At 35.8% G+C, this 11,122-nt stretch overlaps 3 protein-coding genes across 7 annotated transcripts; all 3 read left to right on the top strand.

The window, feature by feature from the left end:
• Positions 1–3,745: 3,745 nt before the first annotated feature.
• Positions 3,746–5,508, top strand: LOC141534265 (uncharacterized). Of its 2 annotated transcripts, none has more exons than XM_074253516.1 (2): positions 3,746–3,962; positions 4,056–5,508. In XM_074253516.1, exons 1-2 carry the CDS (start codon positions 3,752–3,754, stop codon positions 5,384–5,386), a joined length of 1,542 nt encoding a protein of 513 aa, XP_074109617.1. In that variant the 5' UTR covers positions 3,746–3,751; the 3' UTR covers positions 5,387–5,508. The 2 variants fall into 2 exon arrangements, with proteins under 2 accessions (XP_074109617.1, XP_074109618.1); XM_074253517.1 differs by having other exon boundaries at positions 3,822–4,263; positions 4,361–5,508.
• Positions 5,398–8,898, top strand: LOC141534266 (uncharacterized). 4 transcript variants are annotated; one of them, XM_074253522.1, is made up of 5 exons: positions 5,398–6,814; positions 7,024–7,296; positions 7,393–7,537; positions 7,598–7,741; positions 8,838–8,898. In XM_074253522.1, exon 1 carries the CDS (start codon positions 5,542–5,544, stop codon positions 6,766–6,768), a length of 1,227 nt encoding a protein of 408 aa, XP_074109623.1. In that variant the 5' UTR covers positions 5,398–5,541; the 3' UTR covers positions 6,769–6,814; positions 7,024–7,296; positions 7,393–7,537; positions 7,598–7,741; positions 8,838–8,898. The 4 variants fall into 4 exon arrangements, with proteins under 4 accessions (XP_074109623.1, XP_074109622.1, XP_074109619.1 ...); XM_074253521.1 differs by lacking the exon at positions 8,838–8,898 and adding an exon at positions 7,862–8,674; XM_074253518.1 differs by lacking the exon at positions 8,838–8,898 and having other exon boundaries at positions 7,598–8,674.
• Positions 8,682–11,096, top strand: Mrpl47 (mitochondrial ribosomal protein L47). Its single transcript, XM_074253523.1, has 5 exons — positions 8,682–8,837; positions 8,964–9,134; positions 10,113–10,327; positions 10,401–10,560; positions 10,879–11,096. The coding sequence occupies exons 1-5, from the start codon at positions 8,713–8,715 to the stop codon at positions 11,015–11,017; spliced, it is 810 nt and encodes a 269-aa protein (XP_074109624.1). The 5' UTR covers positions 8,682–8,712; the 3' UTR covers positions 11,018–11,096.
• The last annotated feature ends 26 nt before the right edge of the window (positions 11,097–11,122 follow it).

The raw sequence follows: 11,122 nt of genomic DNA, 5'->3' as shown, positions 1-11,122 counted from the left end.
ACAAATTTTCAATGTTCATCATGCACAATTGATATTATTCAAAAGAAAAAGATATAAAAGTCCATAAATTTTGTAATAATTTGAAAAAAATTTGAGTAAAGTGTTATTTATATTTGCTGACAAATAATCTGGGGGGCCGAATTACGTGTAGACCTTTTGCATGGTATAAACTGTTTTTAAATTTTGAGAATGAAAATTGACCCTTGTTAAGAAAAATAATTAAAAATGATTGAATCCATTGAAAGTGTAAATCTATATAATATCCTATTTAAATCAATTGTTTAAAATTATTTTTAATTGCAAAATTTTTAACTACATTTCAAATTTGATTTTAATGCTTTAATTAATATACTGTGTATGTTATAAATCATAAATATTAAGAATAACTCGTATTGTGTCTTGTGGATTAGATATTCTATAATATAGTTTTCACCGTGTGTATATAGAACATAAATAACATAACTTTTACTTAATTTTGAATTTATCTCACATCAATGGTGCCTTTCTAATTATGTTTCTATGCATATGTTAATAATACTCGTAAGCAATACTTTGTCGTGTAACCATGGACTAATCTTTTCCAAAAACGCACTTGAAAATGTTATTGATTAAGGAGAATGAATAAAGGTAATTGATTTGTTTTACAAGTATTGTATTTATACTCTATACTTTTTGAGCAATTTTTATGAAAATAAATTATGTATAAATAAAACGTAAATGAATCATTTTTATAGTTAAGTTTGCTTATAAATAAAAAAAAGCAATATAGAAAACTCCAGAAACACATTCTTTTCAGATTACATATAATTTATTTCGGAGAAAACGATAAAATAATTAGGATCAAGATTAAAAGAAAAAAAAGTGCAACAGTTAAAAAAATTTTTAAGAATATTGAATGATCTCTGAAAGTTATACTTACTCGCGAGTTGAATTTATAGAAAGCTTTTTTAAGAGTAGGTCAGAGTAAATGTAATTTCAGAAATTTTGTTTTTCTTATGTCTCAAATAAATTTTAGAATATTCTAATTAATATTAAATAAAATGAAGTTTCAAAAAAAAGAATATACAAGTAACTTTTTTGGAAGCGTTATAAAATTTTATTTAGAAATTTCTACAAAATGTAATCAGATAAACAAAATATTAAAAAAAAATGAAAATTAAGTTAACTGACATCTAAACTTTTTAAAAATTTTTTTTATTAACAAGATTATTACAAAAAAGTTAAAAGAAAAAATCTCACATGTAAAAAATTTGAAAAACTATACGTGCAATTTTTTAAAAATATTTTTTTATTGCTAATTTAATTAATAAAAAAAAAAATATATAAATATTTCGCTATCGGCTAATTTATGAAAATAAATGTAACAGATATTTAATAATTTTTAGAATTTTTTTTTAACAAATAAATTATGGCAAAAAAAATTGACATTTAGAAATTTAAAAAAATTAAAAATCCAATTTTTTAAAAATCATTTTTTGGAACTAATTTTTTTTCTTAAATAAAATTTAAAAATTTTCTAATGACTGCTAACTTTAATGTCATGGCTAATTTTAGTTTCATTAAAAAAAAGCATTTTCTAAGGCCTATCCTTAATGCGAGATACATTAAAATATTTTAATAGGAAACTCCAAAAAAGTCGGCTTTTTTGCCCCACCTTAATCCTCAGGCTCATTCGATTATTCTTCACTAAGATTATTCCTTCGTGGTGTTTTGAAATTTTTCTGGTCACCCGTTGACACGATATAAAATTGAGGAAAAAATGGTTCGTTTTTGTTGTTGATGATAGTGTTTAAAACAATCAAAGCAAGCAAAATTTAAGCTATCAGTTATATCATAATATTATAAGAATTATGGAATGTTAAAAATATTACTGTATTGAAAATTAGAAATGTTTTCATGTCCTTTAAAAAAAATTACTATCAACAATATTTGATGAATACACTCAAAACATATTATATCGCATACTATGATCTTTTATTATGATACAGTAAACTATATAATCTTTTCGAACAAAACAATTGATATAACATTTTAATCTTATCAGTGAATCTCACATTCGAAAAAAAACAAAAATTAATTTTTTTTACTAAGTCTAATTTTAGGTATAATTAAAATTAATATATATTTTTAACTACATATTTTGTCTATCATTTTACTACTATTATCTCAATTATCTCAATTTTTCTTAATCTTGCAAAATAATTGTTTCATGAGTTTCAACTCGAATCTTAAAATCTAAAAAATTCAAACTTCCCGCCAATAATTTAAATTTATTACCCTTTGATTCATACTTAGATTTCTAACACCAGGTGTCATACTTTGAATCATCAGCCTCATGAGTTTTTCATTACATTCCTCCGTGCCAATTACACGGCATCCCTATGAGAGAAGCTGTTGTGTATTGGCCCCAAAGTCGTCCTACTTACGTGCCCTCTGCTGGAGTTTTGCTGTAGTTCATCTCCTCTCTTGCTCTTCTCCTCCCGTGATCACGTACAGTGTGGCCAGATCGTGCTCTTTTCTTACCCCCACTTTGTAGGACACTCTCATCTGACTACATTGAAAGCGGTACAAAGTGGGGGTAAAAAAATCGCACGATCTGGCCACACTGATCACGTACAAGCGCGGGCTTGCCCGCGTCTCCCGTCATAGCGTTGAGTATTTTCGGCCACGAAGGTCGTCCATATTTGTTATTAAGAATAAACCAAATAGGTTGAACCGAACTTTAATCATAACTCGGCATAAATTAAATAAAAAGAAGATTAAAGTAGGTAGCAATTGCTACGGAATATTATTAACGTGACAGATACCTAGAGAAGCAGTATGTCGGATAATACAGAGGAACAGCTAGAGAACGGCGGCAGTAATGGCGGTCATACGCTGAAACGACATCGAGAGGAAGACAATAGTGTCAGTAGTGACTCAGAGCATTCAAGAGCATTTTCTCTTCCTCCTCTTCTTCCTCGCAAGCGTCGTCGTTTCTCGGACACAACCAGAGAGATAAGGGCGCTACATGAGAAGGTAGAGTTACTTTCCGATCTTTTGTTGCAGAAACAAAACCCATCTGAGCCTCCAGTCGTGAGCATGCCTGCGACAGTGCCACAGACAGGCGTCCTGAACTTAGGACAATGCAGGACCGAGGTCGATGCGAAGAAACTGGTGCAACAGGCGGACCCCGAGAGCCTGAAAACTCTGTGCGATCTTCAGAGATTTGGTCTTCCAGATTGAAAGGAAATCAGGTATTCTAATACTTTAAAAGAATTCTTAGCGTCTCCAGGATTTTCAGAATTAAAGGTGAACGAGGAGCTCTGTTACTTGGATAAGGCTAAAGATCCAGTGCTCTCAACGGAGCGGGTCCTGGCAGGCCTGTCGAATGCGGTTTTAACACAGAACAGCATTTTACAAAACACACTGCAGGGTATTGTAGAATGGGCTCGCTCGATTGAGGGAGGAGTGAGTCCAGAATTATTATTAAGCATGTTTTCCTTGAATTTCGGGCCAGAATCCGAGATGTTTAAGAATTCCCAGAAGATGTTGCAGATCATTTGCGGCAAAAGAGCTTCATGCATCGAGGCAAGACGTGAGAGGATATTAACAGAGGCACCTAATAGGCAGGTGCAGGGAGCCTTACGCAGAATTCCGCCTAGCTCGGAACACCTCTTTGGCAAGGAGAACCTGTCAACATTAATTACTTCTTTAGGTGGTGCCCAGACATGGCTAAAGGAGCCTTCGCACAGCAGTAGCAGGCACGGTAATGCAAGTTCAAGCAGAACTTCCAAGCGCGATAATTTTCGCACCGACTACCAGCCAAGACCTTCCCAGGTCTCTGGAAATAAGCCGGACCAACAGAAGACTTCGTTCAAGCCCAGATTTCCAAAGAAGGACTCAGCAAAACCTAGACATTCCGGGTCATTTCGAAAAAAATTCGAGAAATGACTATATGGCAGCGCCCCAGTTCACAGGAGGTCAGCTGACCAGATTCGTCGCAGTATGGAGAAGTCTAGGAGCTCCACAGGTAATTCTAGATTTAATCTAAGATTTCCACATCCCATTTATAGGGAAACCGCCTCTATCGACCAATTGGCGAGAGCCACAATACAAGACAGAGTGCTCAACACAAATGGCGGAGCAGATCGAGACCCTGGCGAGTCAGGGCGTCTTAGAAAAAGTTTCGGAACCAGGACCAAGCTTTGTCTCAAAGATGTTTCTGGTAAAGAAGAGCGACGGCGGCTGGCGGCCGATCTTCGATTTGAGAAGCCTGAACAGGTATGTAGAGACAAGAGAGTTTCATCTAATTTCGCACGCAAAAGTACCAGATTTTATACAGCCCGGAGACTGGCTAATCCGAGTCGACATGTCTCAGGCGTGTTTCCACATCCGAGTGGCGAGTTCTCACAGGTGCTTCTTACGCCTGCTCTTCAGAGGAGAACTTTGGCAGATGACGAGCTTGCCCTTTGGCCTCTCAGCTGCGCCTCAAGCCTTCTCAACCGTAACGAACTGGGTAGCAGAAACCCTTCGTTCACGAGGCCTGAGAGTTCTGGTCTACCTAGACGACTTTCTAGTAGCATGCCAGAACAAGAACGAGTTGGTTGCCCAGGTATCCATGATGATAGAGCTGCTGGAAGCCCTGGGTTGGCAGATAAACCGGAGCAAGAGCATCTTAAAGCCTTGCCAGGACTTAAAGTTTCTCGGTATAAGATGGAATGTCGAGAGGAAAGAGATGAGTCTGTCAGAAAAGAAGATCGCAAAGATTATAAAGGTGATGACGGACATAGAAAGAGCTCAAAGTTGTACCTTAAAGGAGGCCCGGTGCCTCCTGGGACACTTAAACTTTGCGAGCTTCGTTGTTCCGAGAGGACAGCTCCATTGCCGCTACCTTCAACGATTCTTGACGAGATTCAATCAAAGCCGACCTCGCGAGAGACGGCAGATAAGCTCCCAGATCCAGGACGAACTCGCTTGGTGGGCGAAGGCTGCGAGCCTAACATCTCCGCTCCACAAGAGCGAGGTGACACATTTTCTGGTTACAGATGCATCCGACTTGGACTGGGGAGCCCAGTTGAACGCAGTACTGATGTCGGGACATTGGTCAAAGTCCCAGAGAAAGTGGCACTCCAACAAGAAGGAGATGCTAGCGGTATACCAGGCGCTGGCACAGCAGGGTCAATGCCTGAGAGGAGCCCATATCCTCCTGCAGTCGGACAATCGCACGGTGGTTTCCTATATCCGAAAGGAGGGGGGAACCAGGTCAGTGGAGCTATACAGCCTCACGTACCAGCTTCTCACCCTGGTCGACGAGCTCCAGATAATGCTGTCAGCATATTACCTTCCAGGAAGATACAACGGCACCGCGGACCGACTCTCGAGAAAAAGGGCATTACCCGAGTGACATCTCTTACCAGAGGCTACCGAGGAGATCTTCAGACAATGGGGAACACCAGAAATAGATCTATTCGCCTCGGCCGAGTCCGCAGTGGTCAAAACTTATGTGTCGCTAGACTGCAGAGATCGATCGACAGAATTTACAGATGCCTTTAGTCAGGTATGGGATTTCAACCTCGCTTGGCTGTTTCCTCCACCCAGCTTAATTCCACGGGTACTAGCGCACCTGAACAAGTGCCAGGGCCACTTCCTACTAGTAGCTCCCAGGTGGGAGAGGACTTTCTGGCTATCGAACCTAGCCAGCAGGAGCGTAGAAGCGCCTATAACGATCAAGAATCTAGAGAGGGTACTGATAGACCTGACAACGGGCAACCCACCTCCACAGGTGGAGCAGCTTACTCTGCAGGTGTGGAAAATTGGGTGTGGAGATCAGCTACCAAGGATTGGAAGCCCCAGGAAAGAGACTTGATTAGATCGAGCTGGAGAACTTCAACACTGTCGACATACAGAGCACCACTCAACAGATGGATCACCTGGTGCCAGAAGAACAACTTAGACCCGGGTTCTCCGAGAGGGCCGGACCTAGCGAGATTTCTTGCAGGTCTCCATTTAGAGGAGGGTCTAGCTTACAGTACGATCCTAGTACACAAATCGGCAATTGCGACATTTTGCTCAGGAGGGCAGAGCACGGACCTCTCATCAGATTTCCTGATTCGACAGGTTTTGAAAGCCATCTCCATTGCTAGACCTAGGGAGGTAAAGGAGTCAGTATGGGACACCGGAGTCCTGTTCAAGTGGTTAACCGTCGAAATTCCAGAGTTAACATTGTTTGAGGTAGCACGAAGAACAGCGACCATATTATTATTGGCTTCAGGTCGCCGCATCCATGATTTGACTCTATTAAGAATCTCGAAGGAGCACTTGACTAACCTGGGAGAAGAAATCACCCTGTGGCCCGCCTTCGGGTCGAAGACGGACAGGGCGAGCTTCAGGCAATCTGGTTGGAGGCTATCCAAGAATAGTAACATAAGGATTTGTCCAGTAACGTGGACCAGAGCCTGGATAAAGCTATCAGAAAGAAGACGTGAGGGTAGTAACCTGGACGAACTTTTCATAACATTAGTGGGGCCAGTCAAGGCGGCCTCGCAGACTGTAATATCGGGCTGGATTCGCTCGGTGTTAGAGGACGCAGGCATCGATGCGTCACCAGGTAGCATCCGAGCTGCAGTTGCATCCAGAGGGTGGATCGATGATATGCCGGTGCAGGAGATATTAGACAGAGGCAACTGGAAGTGTTCGGAGACATTCGCAAGACACTACTGCAGGCAGGTTACCAGGAAGGAAGAAACACCAGCGATCTCACTGGCGAGCAATTTCAGACCTACCTAGGCGAGTAGAGAGAGAGAGAGAGAGTGCAAGGCGGAACTGATCTCGGGTACTGAAACTTAACTTTATTTATTTTTGTTATCAATTCATAACTTAGATTTAGGAAACATTAACCTAAAAGGATATATACTAATAAAACATTATAACCTTATTATAGAGTAAGACTCTAATAAAATAGCACACAACGAATTCCCTGGCTCTTCCTTAAAGCCTAGACCATTAGCTAGAAATAAGTAACTATAATTAAGTTAATTTCAGCATCACATAGCATTGAGGTGATCACCAGCAGAAAACAAACAGGTCTCTCATAGGGATGCCGTGTAATCGGCACGGAGGAATGTAATATAAGTGTTTTGAACTACAACAAAACACGTATTATATTCCGTAGCCGATACACGGCATCCCGGTGAAATGCTTACTGGATGAGAGCTGCTATGACGAGAGACGCGGGCAAGCCCGCGCTTTCGGTGATCACGGGAGGAGAAGAGCAAGAGGGGAGATGAACTATAGCAAAACTCCAGCAGAGGGCACGTAAGTAGGACGACTTTGGGGCTAATACACAACAGCTTCTCTCATAGGGATGCCGTGTAATCGGCACGAAGGAATGTAATACGTGTTTTGTTGTAGTTCAAATCACTGTTATGTCCTGCGAGGTTACTAGATTCGCTGATGATGACACCTCGTGGACAAGTGGGTTGTTTATTGTCACGCAGGATTTTATTTTATAATTTAATTTGAAATATACTAAAGAATTACTGATTGAGATTGTATGGTAAGGTATGATTTTTAAATGATAAGAGTTCAATTGAACTTTATGTTGATGTTTATTTAGAAATCGGAGAGATGGAGTGAATAGTTACAGCTCTCGGGGAGAAGTGAAGTCACAAAGTCTCAACTCTGACTCCTCAGCTTCACTTTCCCCCACTGTGGTTACACGTATACACTTATACTATTGCTAGAACTACCCTTATACATAGTGCGTAATATACTATCTTACATGTACTTATATATACTTACTTTTATATAACACTTATTATTTGCGGCTGCGGCCGGCTTACATATTCATGTACCTGTATTTACCTGGCTTTAAATTCAGCACAGCGACCTAGGGAAACCACAGAAAACCTGGTCGAGGTACAGACAGTAATGATAACATAATATCAGATCGTTGTTAACAATGATTATCCTTATCTATTATTTATAATTTAATTAACATATATTCATTAGAATCAATTAACGTGTTATAATTTTAAAAGGCTTTTAAAGTATTATCTGCTCAATAAATTATATCAGATGCGGATTTTACTTAAATATTTGCTAATCATTTCTAAATTCAATTTAATACCATTTACTATTCAATTATTCTAATATGTAATTAAATTTGTCTAAAACCATTGTGACATTAAATCCATACATATATACACATGTTGTAGCGTCTAAATACTCATTATTTATGTTATTTAGTTACTTAAAATAAAGTGGATAAATAAATTATTATTTATTTATTTGTTGTTAAATTCAGTTGAAGTGCCTTGTTTTTTAGAGAGCAAGAGACCGTTGACTTTCCACACGTGTCTTTTATGGCTTTTCTTTTAAGGACTTGAAGTTGTCAATGTGGCAAGGACATGTTCTGTATTTACTCGAAGATTTTATGGTTTTTCAGAACCTAATACTATATTCCTTTGTATTATTTTCTTGAGATTAAAGTTTCTCTTTCGAAGACACGTGTGCACTCAACGACCAAACTCAGCAATTAAATCAAATATTAAATCAAATAGAAATTCTAAATCTATATAAAATATAAATATAAATTTAAATTATAAATGTAACTAATTAACATATTCAAATTCTGTTTTATCTGACAAGTAGTGTCACCTGCCAGATGCAACCTAAAGCATTATAGTTATTGCGACATAACAACACTTATATTAGTGTTTATTTTTAAAAATGGCGACGTTTAAAAACATCATGAGAATTTCACCGACTGTTCAAAATATCAAAAAATTAATTAATACATTCTCATTTTTTGCCAGTCCGTATACAAAAAATACATTATTAAACATTTCACACAGGTAAAAATTTATTATTCATTAACACGTATAATTGACATTTTCTAATTAGCTACAAGTTGGATAAGGTTAATAATTTTTATAAAATATACTGTGAATTTACTATTAATGTATGTTATTTTTATATAGATCATGTGTGAAAAGTGTTACTGCTGCATTTCACACTACTGCAAAACGAAATGATTTAATGGAATTTTTTGATGATGAAAAAAATTGGGGTCAAGATCGTGTTAGAGTAGGTCGTTCATGGAATAAGGATGAATTAAGGCTCAAGAGTAATGAAGATCTTCATAAGTTATGGTAAAGTTTGTTTAATTTACTTCTCTTATAAGATTCAATACAAACACTAAATTTTTACATTATCATTTTAACTCTTAGTTTTTCTAATTTCTTCTCTCTAGGGAAAATAAAAAATGTTGAGACACGGATTTATTGACTCAAGAATTTTTTGAAATTAATCACTTAATTTATTAATTTTTTGACAACAGAAAATCAATATCTGTTGTAGTTATATGTAATAGATGAAGAAATCAGATTTATTTAAATTAAATTAAATATATTTTTATTCATTTAATCAATTCTTCAAACAGAAAAATATGCCATCGATTATTGTCAAGAAAATATAAGCTCTTGTGTCAAAAAATTTTTCGTAATAGAAATATTTTTTTCTTCGTATACGGATTGAAAATCAGAAGAGTACTGTATATTTTCTTAGCCACTTAATAACAGATTTTCAAAATAAAATACCTTAATATGAATTAAAATGTAAACTTTGATTACGGAGCATCGAATTTTTAGACTATCTGCATTAAAATAATAATACTTTAAGCTTATATTTTTCTACTCCGTAAATTATTAATTTCAAAAAGTCTGACTTTATCACCTGTATCTGTACATAAATTGTTTTGGTTATACGATGTCTTCAAAGCAAATTAATCGGCTCGAATGATTATAGGATATTTAAAATGATTAGTCAAGAACAATTGTTGGCTCCCTTTGATTTATCGTTTACTTATTTTTATCGACAACCATTTACTTATGAAATCACCATTTCTTTTTCTTAGTTTAAAATTAATTCAAAATATTCGTAATAAACTAGTCATAAATCTGTAATTATATTTAAAAAAAAAGTTAATTTTTTCCAATTGTACCATGATATTTTCTTTCAATTAAACGATACTCATAAATATTAAGTAGTCAGAAAGTTTATTTTTTGTCTCAAAGCTCTTTTTTCGATTAATTTTTATGAGATTATTAATATTCTAAAAATTGCAACAGGTATATCCTTTTGAAAGAAAAAAACATGCTTCTAACTATGGAACATGCATGTAACCAAGCATATGAATATTTTCCTAATCCAGAACGGAGAGATAAAGTCGAAGAAAGTATGTCTAATCTAGAAGAAGTTGTTCGGGAAAGAAATATAGCGTATCATGAACTCGAAACTGGTGATCATGGTGAACGACCATCACGTTACGTGGACAATCAACTAGGTAAGAGAAATATTTATGAGTTAGATAATCAAATTTTTTTTTTTCGCAATTTAAATTTACTCATTTTTTGCAGGTTTAAGATATCGTTATAAATTTCTTGAACATATTATACCTGCTTTCATGAACAAATCATGGAGAGAAAAACATATATTTTCATATGGTGGCTATGCAGTAGCTAAATTCAGACGTTTATATCGTGAGAAATTGTTTTTGGAAAAACGGAAAGAAGTCACGTAATTATTTAAAATTATTATACTTTTAGAATATTAACTGTTAGTTATAATCTTTCTATGACACTATTTATCTCGATCCTACGAAGAGCCTATAAAAAAAATTTCTTCAAATAATTTTATCCGAAAATAAATAAATAAATTCCATTTTAACGTATAACTTGACTATAAAATTGACTTTAAATATGTTCTTCGTAGTTATGAGATATCTAGGTGATTGTTTCGAAACTCAAAAAAAGTTTTCAAAATGTTGAAAAAAATGAATTCTTCTAATTTTCCTTGTATTCGCTACGTTATTTAATTAATCAAATATTTTTTCAGTCGTCAAACTAATCAAGCACAGGTTATTCTCAAACGGTTCCCGAATGTGGATATGGAAGCATTACAAAACGCATATCCTAAAGCTAATATCAAAAAGGCTATGTATAGCAAACGTTCAAGAAGCCACAGTATACCCTAACGATTTTGTATAAAATAAATAAGTAAAAACAATTAAAGCAAGTGTTAAAGATAAAATTAAACTTTATTTCATCGCCTGACTAGCTTGTACAATTCATTTGGTTAT

Source organism: Cotesia typhae, unplaced genomic scaffold, assembly GCF_013202065.1.
Source record: "Cotesia typhae breed Kobodo isofemale line unplaced genomic scaffold, CoteBio_Ctyphae scaffold_13, whole genome shotgun sequence".
NCBI classification, from domain to species: domain Eukaryota; kingdom Metazoa; phylum Arthropoda; class Insecta; order Hymenoptera; family Braconidae; genus Cotesia; species Cotesia typhae.
This window is presented reverse-complemented; position numbering and strand designations above follow the sequence as displayed.